The following is a 20214-nucleotide window of genomic DNA, read 5'->3' on the forward strand; positions in this document are numbered from 1 at the left end:
TGTGTTTGAGGTTAGTCTACTGAGCATGATCTTCAAACTAGTACTGCTATTGCGGTCAAGCTGCAAAAAAGTTCAGTGTTTAACGCTTGCAGCGACAAGTTCAGTTATAAAATGACTTGAATTGCTCATGATTTATTTAGGATGATATCACTTCTGAGTATGTTGAATGGGTTGATGGGGAGTGGGATAGCAAAGCAAAGTCAGTCATTAAGTATCTTGCCATGAAGAACAAGAAACTGGAGACTAAGATTACAAAATATGAAGCTGAAATTAAAAGGAATGAGAAAGAAAAGAGGGCAAAGGTTAAGATGCACAAGGAGATATTGCTCTATAGGGATAGGATTTTAGGATTTGGAGGTCTTCTGTATCTTGGCCTGCTTGCCATTATGATTGCTGTCATAGTTAGCAAGTAGATTGTTCATAAAGTTATTGACATCATTATAATTGACATAATGAAATGATGCTGAATTATTTGCTATTCAGTTTATGGGCAAAGTGTAACAGAGATTGCAGCATAAATAACATGGGGCCATCATGATTGGTAGACAGTGCACTTTTGGCATGTTCTATATTTGGCAGACAATGCACTTTTGGCATGTCCTGTATTTGACAGACAATGCACTTTTGGCATGTTCTATATTTGGTATGTGATGCACATGGGCACATCACCTAGCAACACTATTGATTTATGTAGAATACTAGTTCATTGTCTTGTTGCAACATAGGAGCAGCATCTAGCAGCTTCCATGCAACACTGAAGCAAAGCAACAATACATATTCAATATTCAGAAATTTAACTGAACTTGGCACTTAGGGTGAGCAGTAGATATTCAGTTCTTCAGCCACAAAGAACCCGATCAAACCGTACCGATTGCACCGATTGCATAACTTATATGCTTACATATAAAAGCATACCTAACCAACATCAAACCCAAAATAATGTTAACTTATATGCTGAAACATATAACAACATACCTAACTTAAGATAATCAGCAGCTTCCTCCTCCTTCAGCAAATGTGCCCATCTTCACTTCTTCAGAAATTTGAGGCGGCGTGAGCGGCGCACCACACATGGAGAAGCCTTCTTCTTTACCACCGTTCTGTTGGACAGCTGCGCCACCTGATCCTGAGCCACCTCCTCTTCTTCCACCTTTACTATGTCAGGGAGGAGGGGAAGGAGCTCGACGTCGATGGGCATTGTCTTCCCACCCTCGACGGCGACCGGCGCTACCATCTGCACAGCGTCCTCCTCGCCCTCCTCATGGTCATCAGGGATGACCAGTACCTCCTCCACGTCGTCCTCCACGACGTCAGAGCCCAACGGCAGCACTGGCTTCGACACATGGCGGACCTGGTAGTCCGGGCTGACGGGCGCAGGGACAGCGAGCTCGACGTCGACGTGATCCGCACTTGACGCGACGCGTGCTGAATCTGGCCGCAGCGTCATGGTGGTGGAGTGGTACATCCACCACCTTGCGCGCTGAACAGGGGAGTCGCTCAGCGTGGCTCTCGCATTGCCCACACGAGTAGGACAGCCGGCGGGAAGCTGCGGCCATAGGGGAAGGCGTGCTTCCTCTCGGCATCGGTGAGGACTTTGACGAGGCCACGCGCGTGGTTGACCAACATCTCCGTGCTGGGGAACCAGCCGCACACCTCCATCAACTGCACGTGCCACCCCTCATCATCGCCGGTGAGGTCCATCATCGCTCTCTGCCAGCCGAGGCTTCTCTCCATGGAGGCGGCTGCAGCGGTCGCCGGCGAGGGTATTCTCGATCTACTGTAGGTGGGGATAAGAGGGGAGTTCGAACCGGCGTCCGTGGGAGGTGGGTGAGTGTGTGGTGGGGAGGAGAGTGGTACAGTTACTTATTTAATGGCATTTAGGACGTGGGCAGGGGAAATGTACAATAATATTCTTTCTACCTCCCGCCTCGGTCATTACACAGCCCCGGTCATTACACAGTAAAGAATTTTTTTGATTTTTTGTTTACAGGGAAACATCTTACTTTATTTAAACAAAGACTGGGATCTCGTCTGCTAATACACTAAGGATACAATCAGGGGGCCAAAGCCTCCAAACCAAAGAAACACAAGCGCCTACAGCTACCTTAGCCAAAGTATGAGCCGGCCGATTAACACAGTAAATAATTGAAGCAAGTGTTCTACTCTTGTTCCTTCTCCACTTTTCTGCACCTGATAGAAGACAAGCTAAGTTAATGAATGATACAAACTTTAATAATCCACAATGCATACAAACACTTACTTCTGATTTAGTTTGCATTTCTTGCTACGTCTAGTGTGTCCTACCAATTTGCAAGCGCCGCCCCGGGTTTTCAACTCATCAAAAGAGAGTGGTCTACCATTTTTCGAGACAGGGCAGCTCTCATCTGCCTTTGTTGCACCTTTGCTTGACACTTTCATTGGATCTTTAACCTCAATCATGTTGCCTTCACCATCGTCCACATATTCAACTGCACACTTACTGATGTCATTTATTTGCTTCAACGAATTTCCCTGTAGCAGATCATACTCATCACTCTTAGCTATCACAGCCTTCAAACTCTCCTGTAACTGATCCCACAAAGCAGGGTGTTTGCATGCCGCATGCATAGCTTCAGACGCTAACACACTGACCTGGCTATATTTCATTCTTTCCCCGGCCCCAGTCCAACCAAATCCCAACAGATCGCTTGTGCGCCTCGCGGGCAGTCCCAACCTTGCTTCTTTCGTGAACCGAATAAGAACTAAACACTTCAGTATTTCAGATATGTTCAAGTGCTTCAGTACATGGAATATGTGCTTGCAAGGTAGACCCTTTCGAATCATTCTTCTGCAGCTGCACCTTATAGTTTCTGCGGAATTTACTGGTGTATACTCCACCCAAAACGGCGCTTCCGGTTATTCTTCCAGGCCACGATGTACTGCTGTGATCCGTCTCCCAGCTTAATTTCTACAATCTCCATGCCGTCAATTTTTCTAAGATCATCTTGCAACATATAGAAGTTTGTTGGAGTGAAGACGTGAGAAGCAGCTATCTCAAGTTCCCTCGAGCTAGTAACTGGCACCGGTAAACTCTGTGAGGCCGTGCAGTCATCTCGCGCCTCGTTTTCACGGATACGCACAATGGCGTGCTCATAGTGCAAAATCATATCCACCAGGGTCATTTCACCGTCTAGGTGGAGGTGAAGGCATGAGTTCAGGCTTTCACTCCGCTGGTTTCTTTTCATGCCAAGCCAAAACCCCTCAGTTAGATATGTCACGGCCCACAGTCTCCTCTTCTTATACATCCGCCTCAACCATGTTATAGTTTTTTCCGACTGCCATCTTTTGGAAAATGCGTGCCATCTCTCCTCAAACGTTGTCGTGGACGTGCTGTAGTACAAAAGAGTTCGGAACTCCTTCAAGGACTTGTGACTGAGGTGAATCTTCATATTTTTCTCTATGTGCCACGTACATATACGGTGCCACACGTCTGGCAAGACTTCGCGAATTGCCTTGATCATCGCAGCGTCGGCGTCTGTGATAACACTCTTAGGCATCTTTTGACACATGGACCTCAAAAAAGTCTGCAGAAGCCACACGTATGTCTCCTTGGTCTCGTCCGAAACTATGGCACAACCAAAAACAGTGGTCTTCCGGTGATTGTTAAGACCAACAAAAGGTATGAATGGCATACCATAGCGGTTCATCTTGTGCGTGCTGTCAAATACAAGCACGTCGCCGAAGTCCTCATAGTCATGACGAGACTGGGAGTCGCACCAGAACATCCTATTCAAATGTCCTTCCTTATCTAGCCTGTACTCGAAAAAGAAGCTAGGATCCCTCTGTTTCCTATTGGCCATGAAGCCTATGGCTGTGGCAGCATCACCTTTTGAAAGGAGCTTCCTCTTCTCCTTGGCGCAAAGGTTGTATATTTCACGCCTGGTAAAACCAACACCACCGTACCATACATGTTTGCTGATGAAGCAATCCATCATGTCGTGAATTCTAATCCCTGCAGCTCCCATGGACATTATCTCATGCTTCTGGTACTCTTTGATTTTTCTGTGGGACCAAAGAAAAGGTACCTCGTCCGGTCCTGCCAACATATGGCTATGCTTGTCCTCAAAACTTTCAACATACCAAACCCCACGCTTTTGGTCAAGCTTGACGGTCAGGTGCGCTTCGCAAAAGCAGCATGTCTCGGCTCTGAGCCTACGGCTGTGTCCTTCCTCGGTTAGCAACTTGCTGTCACGTTTCCCTTGTCTTGAATAAACAAACCGCCTATAACGCATATGACGTGACTCTGTTTTGCTATACCTGACCTTATTCTTTCTAATGTTGAAACCATTATCTCTAGCATAGCTGTTGTAGAAATCATACGCAGCATCGTGAGACGTAAAGGTCATTTCCATTATCTGCATGAACATATCCCTCTTATCATCTGCACTGGTAGTATCTTGGACATTCTTTGCCCCATCATCTTGTGTCACCTACACAATCAAACCACAGCCATGAAAACAGATTTCTAAGGTTTAACATTACTTACTTCCATAGAACATTGATTACACACATACCTCACTCATGATGACCGACGACTCGGACTCCCCACAACCAGGTGCATCTAATGATTCGTCGTTAAGGCCTGTCTCTGCGTCGGATTCACCGTAATAGTCGTACGCATTATGACATTCGGAAATGAACTGAAAAATACAACACAAATACATAATTACTTATCATATAATATTCCAGAAGAAATTCAATTTGCATGTCAACAAAAAATTTCACTTACGTACCTGACTAATGTAATCTTCATTCGAGAGCTCCGAGTTGTTTTCCTGATCATCATCAAGCTCATCGATCTATAAATTTTCAACACAAAGATTTAATGTTGTCGGATGCCACCAAAAAATTACAACATGACAATGCCACTCACATTAAGATCGTCCCATTCGTTCCCATTCTCTGACCGATCTTCACGATCTGAATTTTCATCATCTGACCAATCTTCTATCCAGTCTTTCATCAGTTCTCCAAACTCCATGTCTACCATGATATCAGTTAACTCCTCGTCCGCCATTTCCTACAACCAATATTATGTATCATCACATGTGCAAACATTATCAATGATGAAATATAAAACACATAGCACACGATCACGGATGTTATGTAAACAACCGCAACCAAGGCCGTTCAGATCTGCCAAACTTATTAAGGAAGATGGACACGACACCCATCGTAATCACTTTCAATCACGAGGAACTGCACGATCTCAAAACCTAGCTAGATCTGTGATTACCTCTGCCGCCGGATACCTAGGTTAGCCGCCACATGAAATAACGATACTGGTGGTGCGCACAGCCGACGACAACCGACGCTACGTGAACCCAGATCACGAGGAGCAGCACTACCGGAACAAGATCCACGATCACATGCGCCGCCGGGTAGCTAGGTTACCCGCTCCGCTAGGTTAACCACTGCCACTGGCGCGGCGCCAGTTCGTTCGATGTCGCCGCGAGCGAGACTAGAGGGGGGGCGCGGGATGCGGTACCTGTGCGCGATCGTTGGAGATTCACGACGTTGTCGCGCCCGCTGTCCGACGAGATCGCCGGCGACGAGATAGCCGCAGGTGGAGATCTACTACGTGACTTATGGAGCTGCGTCAATGCTCGCGAGATTGATGGAGCTGCTCGCGTGAATGATTGGATTTGGCAGGTCTTACGTGGACGTGGGGTCGTGTGATGTTTATTTTTTCGGACCAAGGTACTGTACGTATACAGTCTGGGTTATACAGGGCTAGACAGGGCTTGGATCTGGGCTGCGACGGGCCAGGAAAAAAACGAATTCACGGGGACAAAAATACCCCTCCGAAATTAGGTTAGGGGGGGCACTGGAGCAGGGCTCTTTGGGCGTATGACCAACCGAACAGTAGCAGATTTTTTTTAAAAAGGAACAACAGCAGAATTAGGAATTGCACCATGATCAAACACAGTCCGTGGCGTGGACCGAGAACTAAGAAATTTTAAGACGACTGGGAATCACCAAAATAGTGTTCAATATTACAGTGCCAAATGGATGCACCTGCCACATCTAATAACACGAGTCAATTGGTTATGGCTCGGCTGAACGCGCTCGCCGAAGGAAACAAGATAGAGTCACCGTCTGGCGTCTGCAGTTGCATCACTCGAATTTCCCTAGACTGTGACCATCGGTCCTCATTAACTTGTTCATGTTTGGATATCGTCAAGAAAATGTAGGAAGCCGTCTTCATCAAAAAGAAAAGAAAGGTAAGACTATATAGATTATGTGAGGCGAGGACCACTCCTTGGTCAATTTCTGCGCTAGCAGGGGAGCATTCGTCGATTTTGACGAGGCTGTTCTATATATAATTAAGTGGAGAAATTATTTCTTAGGCAGATACTGTAGTATATACAGGGTGACGTTTCTTCCAGAAGCGACGAAAATAGAATCTCTTAGCTCTAAATTAAAACAGACGACCAGACCTATTTTGCCGTCAGAACAAAAAGGCGACCAGACCTATTTTTTCGCAACGCTTATTCCTGCCGGCCCATGATCAGATTTCTTTTGTCAACCACTGAGGCTCGACTAACGGTGGTGTTCCTTCCTGGAAGGAGTACTCTCCTATACCCTAGTACTGTACATATGCGACGCCGCCATCTCTAGAATATTTTGCTCTGACCTTTGCATCTGATCTGGATTCTGGAGACCAGCAAAGAAAAGTGGCGTGGTAGGAGTAGGTGGCAGGCAAACATCGGCCTGCCGAAACCGATGATGTTTGCCTAGTAGGAGCCGTGGGAATCGTATATTCAGCTGCGGCAAACAACCTGCTAGCGTATCGGTGTCAGTCAAACTGGTGGATTCGGAGAATGGAAACAAGCTGCCGTCCTGCATGCCAAACAGCTAGTAGAATCTTCCAGGAACGAGTCAAGTTTATTTATTCCTTGTAGCCCAACATGCGTGACACTGACATCATGCATGCATATCATTATCCGGTTAAATACAAGCATGATGGATCAATGCAAAAGAGAACGCAAAGGGGAAAGGCACGTTAAACTAACACATTGCCTTCATTTAAAAAAAATTGCTTTCGGCTGCACAAATTCAACTTGCACCCAACTCTTCAGCAACTGATGATATATCCTCACGGGCAGGTTCGTCTGCGCTGCGTTTGATGATTATGACGCACTGACTGATGGGCAGATGATGTGCATCAAGATCACTGACCTCTATCCTCGTCGAAGCCCATTATGACGCACTGACTGATGGCAAATGATGTTCATGAAGATCACTGGTCTCTATCCTCGTCAAAACCCATAAACTGATGCATCGTATGTGTATGCGGGCATGCCTTTATGACCACCATCGAATATATATTCTCCATCAAAGGATAGACGTTGGCCGTCTAAGCAAAGCCATGCTTTATCTAATATGTTTGCGGACATCTCTTTACAACCATGATTTAGAATCTTCCATCTGTTTTAGAAAACTGGCTGCCTCTACCAAAACCATGTTTATCTAACAGAATGACTAATTCACATCTAGATGTTTTTTATGATCTCACATCTAAATGTCCAGCCGTCCGATCTGTTTGCTTTGTTTTTTTTTTTTGGCCAGATGTTTGCTTTGTTTTGATCGAGTGTTTGCCGCATCGTTATCGATCCTCGTATCGTCTTCTCGGGCCGGGAGGCCTACAGCGGAAAGGAATTGTTTTTCGTTTTTTTTTGTTGGGCCAGTGTCTCCTTTGTTTGATATGGGCTTTTTTGGAATATACGAAGTCTAGCCCAAGAGTACATTAGATCGATACGTTAGCCACCACCGAGTCGTCACTCTCCTTTCGCCTGTTCCGCTCCCCGTGTTCTCCCGTTCCCTCCATTGTTCTTCCATTTTTCTGTTTGTATTTGTTTCGAAATCTGAAGAAAGACGACCTGACCTGTCTGTGTGCTTTGGATATTTTTGTTATGTCTCTGTGTTATTTTTTTATTTTCTTTTTCTATACTATAAATTTTTTGTGAGTGTTTCGCCACTAGTTTTTTGTAAGTGTTTCGCCACTATTTGTTTCGAAATCTGAAGAAGAAGACGACCTGACTTGTCTGTGTGCTTTGGATATTTTTGTTATGTCACTATGTTCTTTTATTCTTTTTTTTCTATACTATAATTTTTTTGTAAGTGTTTCGCCACTAGTTTTTCCACCATCATTTCGCCACTAGTTTTTTGCAGTTGGGTATTTTGGTGCAACTATCTAGGTGTAAATTATCGGCTCGCGACTATTTAGGTGTCAATTGTCGAGGGTCCCCAATTGCATGCCGCTAATCGACTCGCAGTTGATAACCAGTTGCAACCCGCTCATCGACTCATAGTTGATAACCAGTTGCAACCCGCTCATCGACTCGCAACTAAGGATCTCTCTCTCTCTCTCTCTCTCTCTCTCTCTCTCTATGTGTGTGTGTGTGTGTGTAGAGGGTCGCTAGTTGCATGTCGATAACCGACTCACAACTAGGGGTGTGTGTGTCTTTTTGTCAAGGGTCCCTGGTTGCATGTCGACCATCAACTCGCAACTAGGAGGTGCGTGTTTGTTTGAGAACCCCCAGTTGCATGTCGACCATCAACTCGCAACTAGGAGGTGTGTGTTTGTTTGAGAACCCCAGTTGCAAGTTGACCATCAACTCGCAACTAGGGGTGTGTGTGTGTGCGTATTTTTGTCAAGGGGTCTCCAGTTGCAAGTTGACCATCAACTCGCAACTAGGGTGTGTGTGTGTCTCTTTTTGTCAAGGGCCCCCCAATTGCATGTCAAGCATCGACTCGCAACAAGGGGGTGTGTGTTTTGTTGAGGACACCCAGTTGCAAGTTGCTCATCGACTCGCAACTAGGTGTGTGTGTGTGTGTTTATTCGTGGCCCCCAGTTGCAAGTTGACCATCAACTCGCAACTAAGGGATGTGTGTGTGTGTGTTTATTCGTGGCCCATAATTGTAAGTTTACCATCAACTCGCAACTAGGGTGTGTGTGTGTGTGTGTCTCAAGGGTCCGCAACTACATGTCGATAACCAACTCGCAACTAGGGGGGTGTCTTTTTGTCAAGGGGTCCCTCGTTGCAAGTTGACCATCAACTCGCAACTAGTGTGTATGTGTGTGTGTCTTTTTATCACGGGGTCTTCAGTTGCATGTCAAGCATCGACTCGCAACTAGGGGTGTGTGTTTGTTGAGGACCCCTAGTTGCAAGTTGACCATCGACTCGCAACTAGGGTGTGTGTGCCGAGGGTCCCCTCGCAACTAGAGGGGTGTGTGTTTGTTGAGGACCCCCAGTTGCAACCCGCTCATCGACTCGCAACTAAGGATGTGTGTGTGTGTATGTGTGTGTAGAGGGTCACTAGTTGCATGTCGATAACCGACTCACAACTAGGGGTGTGTGTGTGTGTCTTTTTGTCAAGGGTCCCCGGTTGCATGTCGACCATCAACTCGCAACTAGGAGGTGTGTTTTTGTTTGAGAACCCCTAGTTTCATGTCGACCATCAACTCACAACTAGAAGGTGTGTGTTTGTTTGAGAACCCTAGTTGCAAGTTGGCCATCAACTCGCGAGTTGACCATCAACTCGCGAGTTGACCATCAACTCGCGAGTTGACCATCAACTCGCAACTAGGGGTGCGTGTGTGTGTGTGTGTGTGTGCGTCTTTTTGTCAAGGGGTTCCCAGTTGCAAGTTGACCATCAACTCGCAACTAGGATGTGTGTGTGTGTCTCTTTTTGTCAAGGGGTCCCCAATTGCATGTCAAGCATCGACTCGCAACTAGGGGGTGTGTGTGTTCTGTTGAAGACACCCAGTTGCAAGTTGTCCATCGACTCGCAACTAGATGTGTGTGTGTGTGTGTGTGTTTATTCGTGGCCCCCAGTTGCAAGTTGACCATCAACTCGCAACTAGGGGATGTGTGTGTGTGTGTTTTTATTCGTGGCCCACAATTACAAGTTTACCATCAACTCGCAAGTAGGATGTGTGTGTGTCTCTGTGTGTGTGTGTGTATGTGTGTCTCAAGGGTCCGCAACTACATGTCGATAACCAACTGGCAACTAGGGTGTGTGTGTGTGTGTGTCTTTTTGTCAAGGGGTCCCCAGTTGCAAGTTAACCGTCAACTCGCAACTAGGGTGTGTGTGTGTGTGTGTGTCTTTTTGTCACGGGGTCTCAAGTTGCATGTCAAGCATCGACTCGCAATTAGGGGGTGTGTGTTTGTTGAGGACCCCTAGTTGCAAGTTGACCATCGACTCGCACCTAGGGTGTTTGTGTGCCAAGGGTCCCCTCGCAACTAGACGGGTGTGTGTTTGTTGAGGACCCCCAGTTGCAAGTTGCTTATCGACTCGCAACTAAGGATGTGTGTGTGTGTGTGTTTGTGTGTGTAGAGGCTCACTAGTTGTATGTCAATAACCGACTCACAACTAGGGGTGTGTGTGATTTTTGTCAAGGGTCCCCGGTTGCATGTCGACCATCAACTCGCAACTAGGAGGTGTGTGTTTGTTTGAGAACCCCCAGTTGCAAGTTGACCATCAACTCGCAACTAGGGGTGTGTGTGTCTTTTTGTCAAGGGGTCCTCAGTTGCAAGTTGACCATCAACTCGCAATTATGGTGTGTGTATGTCTCTTTTTGTCAAGGGGTCCCCAGTTGCATGTCAAGCATCGACTCGCAACTAGGGGGTGTGTGTGTTTTTTGAGGACACCAGCTGCAAGTTGCTCATCGACTCGCAACTAGGTGTGTGTGTGTGTGTGTGTGTGTGTGTTTATTCGTGGCCTCCAGTTTCAAGCTGACCATCCACTCGCAACTAGGGGATGTGTGTGTATGTATGTGTGTGTGTGTATTTTTATTCGTGGCCCACAATTGCAAGTTTACCATCAACTCGCAACTAGGGTGTGTGTGTGTATGTGTGTATGTGTGTGTGTGTCTCAAGGGTCCGCAACTGCATGTCGATAACCAACTCGCAACTAGGGGGGTGCGTGTGTGTGTGTTTTGTTGTGGCCCCCAGTTGCAACCTGCTCATCGACTCGCAACTAAGGATGTGTGTGTGTGTGTGTTTGTAGAGGGTCACTAGTTGCATGTTGATAACCGACTCACAACTAGGGGTGGGTGTGTGTGTGTGTGTCTTTTTGTCAAGGGTCCCCAGTTGCATGTCGACCATCAACTCGTAACTAGAATGTGTGTGTTTGTTGAGAAACCCCAGTTGCAAGTTGACCATCAACTCGCAACTAGGGTGTGTGTGTGTGACTCTTTTTGTCAAGGGGTCCCCAGTTGCAAGTTGACCATCAACTTCGCAATTAGGGTGTGTGTGTCTCTCTCTTTTTGTCAATGGGTCCCCAGTTGCATGTCAAGCATCGATTCGCAACTAGGGGGTGTGTGTTTTGTTGAGGACACCCAGTGGCAAGTTGCCCATCGACTCGCAACTAGGTGTGTGTGTGTGTGTGTGTTTATGTGTTTATTCATGGCCCCTAGTTGATCAACTCACAACTAGGGGATGTGTGTGTGTGTTTATTCGTGGCCCACAATTGCAAGTTTACCATCAACTCGCAACTAGGGTGTGTGTGTGTGTGTGTGTGTCTGAAGGGTCCGCAACTACATGTCGATAACCAACTCGCAACTACGGGGGGTGTGTCTTTTTGTCAAGGGTCCCTAGTTGCAAGTTGATCATCAACTCGTAACTAGGGTGTGTGTATGTGTGTGTGTCTTTTTGTCACGGGGTCTTCAGTTGCATGTCAAGCATCGACTCGCAACTAGAGTGTGTGTGTGTGTGCGTGTGTGCCGAGGGTCCCCAATTTGCATGTCGATAGCCGACTTGCAACTAGAGGTGTGTGCGTGTGTGTGTCTTTTTGTCAAGGGTTCCCCGGTTGCATGTCAAGCATCGACTCGCAACTAGGTGTGTGTGTGTGCGCGCGCGCGTGCGTGTGTGTGTGTGTGTTTATTCGTGGCCCACAATTCCAAGTTTACCATCAACTCACAATTAGGGTGTGAGTGTGTGTGTCTATGTGTGTGTGTGTGTCTCAAGGGTCCGCAATGCATGTCGATAACCAACTCGCAACTAGGGGTGTGTGTGTGTGTTTTATTTTGGCCCCCAGTTGCAACCCGCTCGATAAACTTTTTGTCATGGGTCATTATTTTTTAATAGATCCTAATTCCATTTTTGATAGATCTTTTGTTCATTTTTGATGGAATAAAAATTTACAAGATACTTTTCCATAAGAGAAAAAAAGGATTTCTACTTTGTTTTTAATATAAATGCAATTTTTTTAGCCCCTAGTTTTTACTGTGATCAATATTGTGTAGTCATTATTTTTTACACAAACAACCTAACTCTATTTTTGTAGGAGCATACAGGCCACTTTGGTTCAGCTCATTTCAACTCAGCGCCGCGATTTGAACTGTAGAACCCGTCGGCTTGCTGGTAAATTTTGTGTAGGTAAGGTTGGGAACTAGGGGGGTTGGGCAGTAGGGGGATGAGGATTTTTTGATTCATTGAGCTTGAGCCAGGAATTTTTTGATAAAGACTGAATCTGTTAGAGAATTTGTTCAGTAAGATTGAATTTGTTAGATTTATACCAGCGTGAACATCATGTTTGTGATACTAAATAATGGGAGGAATATATATATGAATAATTGAAGTTTTTCTCCCTCTGTTTGTTCTCACTTACTGCATACTGTATCTAACTGTACACACACTGTATGTAAAAGATTCAGAAAACTGAATTATTGGTTCAGTCAATTTATCTAGATCTCTCAATCTCTGCTACAGCTACCACTTCTGAGATCTAGCTAAAAAATCTGCCACACACTGGATCTAGATATGAGTTTTTTTGTCTCTCTTTATTTTTGCCACAACACAACTGATTCAGGCTCTGATCTAGATGTTGTTCACTATCAATTTTTTGTCACAGACCAACCACCAATTTTTTTGTTCCGTCAAGAAAGAAACAAGCAAAAGCATGCTGATTTTCGGATGGGGTTCAGAAGAAGCATATCACACAGAAGGATCTTGAAAGGAAGATTAAGAAAACCCACCTTGGTAAGAGGCACCACTACCCCGCATTTTTCTCTCCTGCAAGTTTCTCTGTTCCTTTGTCCCAGATCTTCAATTTCTTGTGTGTGTGTGTGTGTGTGTGTTCTTTGTGGTGGTGACAGGGGCAAGATCATCATCACCTGACAAAAAGAATGCCCCACTTTTTTTGCCATCTTTTCTATCAAGCTTGTTTACAAGCAAAGTGCCCAGAATTTCTTTTTTGAGACAAGAAGTGCCCAGACCTGGAGTCGCACAAGGCCTGGTCCCAAGAATTATTGTTTTAGAACAAACAAACAAGCCCACAAACAAAAGGCCTGGGCCAGGAAACTTGCCGAGATTGTGGGTGGGTGGAGGAGGAGGACGGCCCAGTCTTGGAAGCGTCAACTAAACAGGACGAGCAACAACGGGTGACAAACAATCGAACAACGGAACAACACAGGAGGGCTACAAATAGGGTGAGGTCATCTTAGATGTGACATAATTATGTCACATCTAGATGTGTCCTAAAAAGACCCTTTATCTAATGCCAAAATTCTAGTGATTAGTGTCAACGTCAGTGCCCATTGCCTACTGCAAAAGAACTCATCGAGTATTTTGTTCTAAGGGCATCTCCAACGCTGACTCGCAAATCGGACATCGCATCCATCTGCGGACCGGGACCAGTCAACGGACATTGATGCGGGAGCCAGCCCTCCAAAGCTAGCCGCTTATATCCTCTCCTTTTTTTTAAAAAGGTCACTTGATGACCCTTGACCGATCCCTTGGAATTGAGAACATGCTCTTTCGCACGCTCCGCGTCTACATGGACCATCTGCACCATCGCCATCTTATATGTGTAGTCCACCTTGTCAGTCGAGCCATCGGACGACCCAACAAAGTGCTCGTATATGTACTCCATATCCGAATCCATTGCCTCAAAGAAGAAGGGACAGAAAAAATTAGCACAGGCATTTCACCGAACAGTTGTCGGTCATGGTGAGTATAATAGGGGCGGATGGTACATGTGCGGCGGTCGGAGGAGAGGTATGGAATGGCGGTGGAGGAGAAGTGGCCTAGACCCCGGGTGTAGCGCCGGAGGAGATGGAGTCGTTGAGTTCCAGTAAGGGTGTGGCGGGGCGGCCGAGGTGGTGGAGCGGCGGCGTAGGCAAGAGAGAAAACAGATGCAAAGGAAGATGGGAGGATGGGCGCGTGCGAGGTCCAAGAGGGGCTTTGGATGTCGGGGGTGTCAGAGTCCTATTGTTGGGGAACACAGTAATTTCAAAAAAAATCCTACGCACACACAAGTGTGTATCATGGTGATGCATAGCAACGAGAGGGGAAGAGTTTTGTCCATGTACCCTCGTAGACCGTAAGCGGAAGCGTTATGACAACGCGGTTGATGTAGTCGTACGTCTTCACGATCCAACCGATCCTAGTACCGAAAGTACGACACCTCCATGATCTGCACACATTCGGCTCGGTGACGTCCTACGAACTCTCGATCCAGCTGAGTGTCGAGGGAGAGCTTCGTCAGCACGACGGCGTGATGACGGTGATGATGAAGCTACCGGCGCAGGGCTTCACCTAAACACTACAACGATATGGCCGAGGTGGATTATGGTGGAGGGGGGCACCGCACACGGCTAAGGTATCAATGATCAACTTGTGTGTTCTAGGGTGCCCCCTGCTCCCGTATATAAACGAGCAAGGGGGAAGGCCGGCCGGCCCTTGGGGCGCGCCAGGAGAGGAGTCCTCCTCCTAGTCCTGACTCCCCTTTCATAGTCCTACTAGGAGGAGGAAGGGGGGAGGAAGGAGAGGGAGAGAAGAGAAGGAAAGGGGGGCGCCACCCCCTCTTCCCTAGTCCAATTCAGACTAGAGGGGAGGGGGCGCGACCCTGCCTTGGCCGGCCCTCTCTCTCTCTCCACTTAAGGCCCACGTGGCCCATTAGTTCCCCTGGGGGTTCCGATAACACCCCGACACTCCGATAATTATCCGGTGATCCCCGGAACTCATCCGGTGTCCAAATATAGTCATCCAATATATCAATCTTTATGTCTCGACCATTTCAAGACTCCTCGTCATGTCTGTGATCATATCCGGGACTTCAAACTATCTTCGGTACATCAAAACACATAAACTCATAATACCGATCGTCACCGAACATTAAGCGTGCGGACCCTACGAGTTCGAGAACTATGTAAACATGACCGAGACACGTCTCCGGTCAATAACCAATAGCGGAAACTGGATGTTCGTATTGGCTCCCACATATTCTAGGAAGATCTTTATTTGTCAAACCGCATAACGATATATGTTGTTCCCTTTGTCATCGGTATGTTACTTGCCCTAGATTCGATCATCGGTATCTCAATACCTAGTTCAATCTCATTACCGGCAAGTCTCTCTACTCGTTCCTTAATGCACCATCCCAGAACTAACTCATTAGTCACATTGCTTGCAAGGCTTATAGTGATGTGCATTACCGAGAGGGCCCAGAGATACCTCTCCGATATTTGGAGTGACAAATCCTAATCTCGATCTATGCCAACTCAACAAACACGATCGGAGACACCTGTAGAGCATCTTTATAGTCACCCAGTTACGTTGTGATGTTTGATAGCACACTAAGTTATGAAGAAAGCAATTGCAAAAAACTAAACGATCATCGTGCTAAGCTAACGGATGGGTCAAGTCAATCATACCATTCTCTAATGATGTGATCCCGTTCATCAAATGACAACTCTTGTCCATGGCTAGGAAACTTAACCATCTTTGATTAACGAGCTAGTCAAGTAGAGGCATACTAGTGACACTCAGTTTGTCTATGTATTCACACATGTACTAAGTTTCCGGTTAATACAATTCTAGCATGAATAATAAATATTTATCATGATATAAGGAAATAAATAATAACTTTATTATTGCCTCTAGGGCATATTTCCTTCACTTATGTGGCTGTTGTCCGGATTCCTGCAAAGCCCCCCAAGTTTGTTTCGATTTTGTGGGAAAAAGTGTGTCCGGACCGGTCGGCGCATCGATCCAGGCCCGCGTTGGATGGCTAGACACGTCTGTGTCGTGCCGTCTAGACGGTTGTGGGCGGTTTTGAGGGCCCGCTTTGGAGATGCTCTAGTGCTGACGCACAAACCAGACACCACATCCATCTGCTGACGGGGAGACCAGTCCGCGGACACGGATGCAGGAGCCGGCCATCCAGTCGGCAACTATATGTCCACCAGAAAAGGCAATTTGAAATTCAAATACATGGTTTCCATAGCGCACACCGGATCACACCTTGGCCGATCGCAACCAAGAAGAGGCAAGTATGCTTAGTACTTACATGCCCGATCACAAAAGAATATCAACCCGGCGTTCTTCTCTTCGATCATGGCCCTCTTCTCTTCAAGCCTGAGCTTCTTCTCGGTCGCCTTCATCGACAAGTCAAACCTCTCCGCCACCTTCAAGTTTGAGCTTGATGCTCGGATCCTCTACCATCTTCTTCTCCAGCAAGGTCTCCTCCGGATCCATGCACTGGCGGCGGGAGGGAATAAGAGAGAGGGGGGAAAGGGTGGGAATTTGGTGGAGAGCGGCGAGATGGAAGAAAAGAGTGAGAGATTTTGCCACAAGGGTGTCGGAGTCTTACGTGGCTCATGTTCGGATTCCAGCAAAGTCCCCTCCCCCCTCCCCTGTTTGGTTCGACTTTGCGGGAAAATTATGGCCCGGACTACTTCGAGGACCTATGGGGGCTGGTGTTGGATGACTTGCGGTGTTCGGACAGTTGCGCCCCGACGGATATGAGTAGTTTGAGGGTCGGCATTGGAGGGGCCCTAAATAAGCAAAATCACTAACTCAAACATCCATATGGGGCTAGCCAGTATTTTCTTGTGGACATACCATGAGGTGAAACAATAAATAACATGAGTTGTATTATTGCCTATACTGGACTTCTTATTGGTCTGTTTTGTAAAGCACGCAAAGGACTGAAACAGAAGTACGGTTTAGACTTGTGGCATTTGCACGTTCTAGGTAACAGCCCGTTCACTAGTCAAACACATGCATGGTTTAGAGGCGGGCCGGGTCCAAGTCTTAAGTCTCAACTACACTAATTAACAGCAGTTTCATTTCACCTACCGGCTACCGTTTCCCGCGAGACTTCCAATGCCGTCCTATAAATAGCAGCAGGACAAGCACCAAATCATACAACACAAGAGTACAAGACCGCAAAGCCTTCACGTACAACCTCGATCTCTTGTTGCCAACTTTTGATCTTTCTCGCCGACGGATCAAACTTGATTAGCCACAGAGAAACCACTTCTCCGGTCTAAGCTCAGTGCACAGCAACCAGTTAGTAATAGCTATATTCGGCAATGGAGGTCAAGGTGTTGAGCTCCAGGCTCGTCAAGCCTGCCTACAGTGCAGGCCAAGCGCCGATGCCGGCCACCGAGTACATTCCACTGTCCATCTTCGACAGGGTGACGTTCGAGATGCAGATGGCCATCATCTACGCCTTCGCGCCGCCCGCGCCCACCACCGCCTCCATCGAGAAGGGCCTTGCCACGGTCCTCGCCCAGTACCGCGCCTTTGCCGGGCAGCTCGGCGAGTCCCCCGACGGCACGCCGTCCGTCATCCTCAACGACCGTGGGGCGCGCCTGGTTGAGGCGACCGTGGACGCCGACCTCGTCGACATGGCGCCCTCGAAGCCCACGCCTGAGCTGCTCAAGCTGCATCCTGACCTGGAGGCGGAGCACCAGGAGGTTGTGCTGCTGCAGCTGACACGGTTCCGGTGTGGCTCGCTCGCTGTAGGGTTCACGTCCAACCACGTCGTCGCCGACGGCCACGCCACCAGCAACTTTCTCGTGGCCTGGGGGCGCGCCACCAGGGGGCTCCCCATGGGTCTCCCGCCAGTGCACCACCACGCGGAGCTATTCAAGCCACGCTCGTCGCCTCGCGTGGAGCACGACCACCGCAACAGGGAGTACTATATGCCGTCGCCCACCGACGTGGTCGGTCACCACGGCGATGCCGCCGACAACATCGTCATCCACAAGGCGCACTTCACCAAGGACTTCGTCGCCGGTCTGCGCGCCAAGGCGTCAGAGGGGCGCGGCCGGCCGTTCAGCCGGTTCGAAACCATCCTCGCCCACCTGTGGCGCACCATGACGCGCGCGCGCGACCTGAGCCCCGAAGAGACCTCCAAGATCCGGCTGTCCGTGGACGGGCGGCACCGGCTCGGCCAGCCGGCGGAGCACTTCGGCAACATGGTGCTCTGGGCGTTCCCGCGCTCCACGGTGGGTGACCTCCTGAACCGGCCGCTGAAGCACGCCGCACAGGTGATCCACGACGAGGTGGCGAGGGTGGACGGCGCCTACTTCCAATCTTTCGTCGACTTCGCCACCTCCGGCGCCGCCGAGAAGGAGGGGCTCGCGCGGAGCGCCGTGTGCAAGGACGCGCACTGCCCGGACGTGGAGGTGGACAGCTGGCTGACGTTCCCGTTCTACGAGCTGGACTTCGGCACGGGGAGCCCGAGCTACTTCATGCCGGCCTACTTCCCCACGGAGGGGATGCTTTTCCTGGCGCCGTCCAACTTCGGCGACGGCAGCGTCGATGCCTTCGTACCCTTATTCCAAGAGAACCTCGAAGCGTTCAAAGAATGTTGCTACTCCCTGGAGTAGGTGGCCTAACTGTGAATTAGTCGAAGAAACAGGGAGTGAGGCACATACATTAGTTCATTTATTGAGAGTGTGAGCATAAAAAACAATGTGTTCTCTTTTTTCTTTTTGAGAATTGTAGTGCTACAGTATGTACACAGATGTTTCCATGTACAATTGACATGATTCTTTGGATCAAACAAATTCGATTATACACCAATATACCGTATCTTAGCTACTGTTTGATCCGACTTGAACACTAAACTACAAAATCACTGAATTAATAATTACATAATTATCCTAAAACGGTTTAAGATGGGCCGGCTTAAAAAAATGGAAGTGTATTTTGTTTTTTGAGGGAAACTGCGGGACTCTGTTACATATTTTTTTAGGGATATTTTATTAATTATTAAATGATACAAGCAAGGGTTTTATAAAAGCGCAAAAAAGTGCACAACGAAAATAAAGACTACATAAAAGTTAGCAAAAAGAAACTAATTAAGAAACTAGTCCCTCCATCCCATATAATAGTGTCACAAAACGTCCTACATTATGGGATGGAGGGAGTAATTAACAAAGATACATCAACAGTAAGAACAACACCATGGCAGCGCCCGGGAAGATCTCGGTTCCACTGAGCCCAATCTTGAAGGACACAATTATCTGAAAGAGTTGCTCCATGCCTCAAAAACTTTGTGACTACGTAGAATGTCGAGATGTACGCGCGAAACATTTTGTCAGAATGTTGTGACATTTTAAAATACGTTTAAAACACATTTTAAAAACCAGGAGCATATGCTCCTAGGTGCTAAAAAGCCCCTCTCGTCCACTAGACACATTATATAGATTTGCTCCCGAGGGGAATTGCCAGCTGTGCAGGTTAACATTAAGCACTAAATCTTGTAGGAAAAGATTCAAAGTTTGGAAATCCTCATAAGCCTTTTTAGAGAGAGGTAGGTAGAAAGCGTATTTAGTGCCTTACAAAAGTATTGGTTATGACTAATTTCAGCCTATTTTCTCCAAACACAAAAAAATGTTTCATGTTCTTGAGTACATGGGAATATGAAATTACCCTTCGAACCTGAATTCGGTTATTTTTATAAAAAAGGTGAAACAAAATCATGAACACATGGTATTAGGATTGTCAACATGCAAATAATGGCCCTTATGCCCAAGGTTTGGATCAACCTTTGACTCCCGTGCCCCCCCCCCCCCCTATCTCCACTTCCCCAAGCCTCGACAATGATAACTAGCTCTCGGTGGCACTGTTGTTTATACTCCCTCCATTTTTATATACAAGGCCACTATCAAAATAACAATTTGCAGATATATAAGGCCACTAACACCAATCGATGCAATATTAATGGTGTTTGCCTCGTAGTACTAGTAAAGGAGGACATTAACTATCCCTTGCATGCATGCGGGAGTGAGAGCATTGGCTTGATGTGCATGAAAGAGAAGAATACACATTAATTTACACGACAAACAAGGAGATAAACTGCCTTGCAACATTGACTTAAAAGACATTAACTTTTGCCTTGATACCTGCAATATGAGTTTGTGGCCTT

General features: G+C 47.2%; 1 protein-coding gene and 1 pseudogene across 1 annotated transcript; one reads left to right on the top strand and one right to left on the bottom strand.

Moving 5' to 3' along the window:
* Positions 1-2256: 2256 nt before the first annotated feature.
* Positions 2257-5125, bottom strand: LOC147972496 (protein FAR1-RELATED SEQUENCE 5-like; annotated as a pseudogene).
* A 12084-nt stretch (positions 5126-17209) lies between these two features.
* LOC147972497 (putrescine hydroxycinnamoyltransferase 3-like) lies at positions 17210-18866 on the top strand. The gene has a single exon (XM_087523090.1). It carries the CDS (start codon positions 17366-17368, stop codon positions 18668-18670), a length of 1305 nt encoding a protein of 434 aa, XP_087379216.1. The 5' UTR covers positions 17210-17365; the 3' UTR covers positions 18671-18866.
* Positions 18867-20214: the final 1348 nt, after the last annotated feature.

The sequence above is a fragment of the Triticum urartu genome, chromosome 5A, assembly GCF_056163025.1.
Source record: "Triticum urartu cultivar PI428250 chromosome 5A, HENAU_Tu73, whole genome shotgun sequence".
NCBI classification, from domain to species: domain Eukaryota; kingdom Viridiplantae; phylum Streptophyta; class Magnoliopsida; order Poales; family Poaceae; genus Triticum; species Triticum urartu.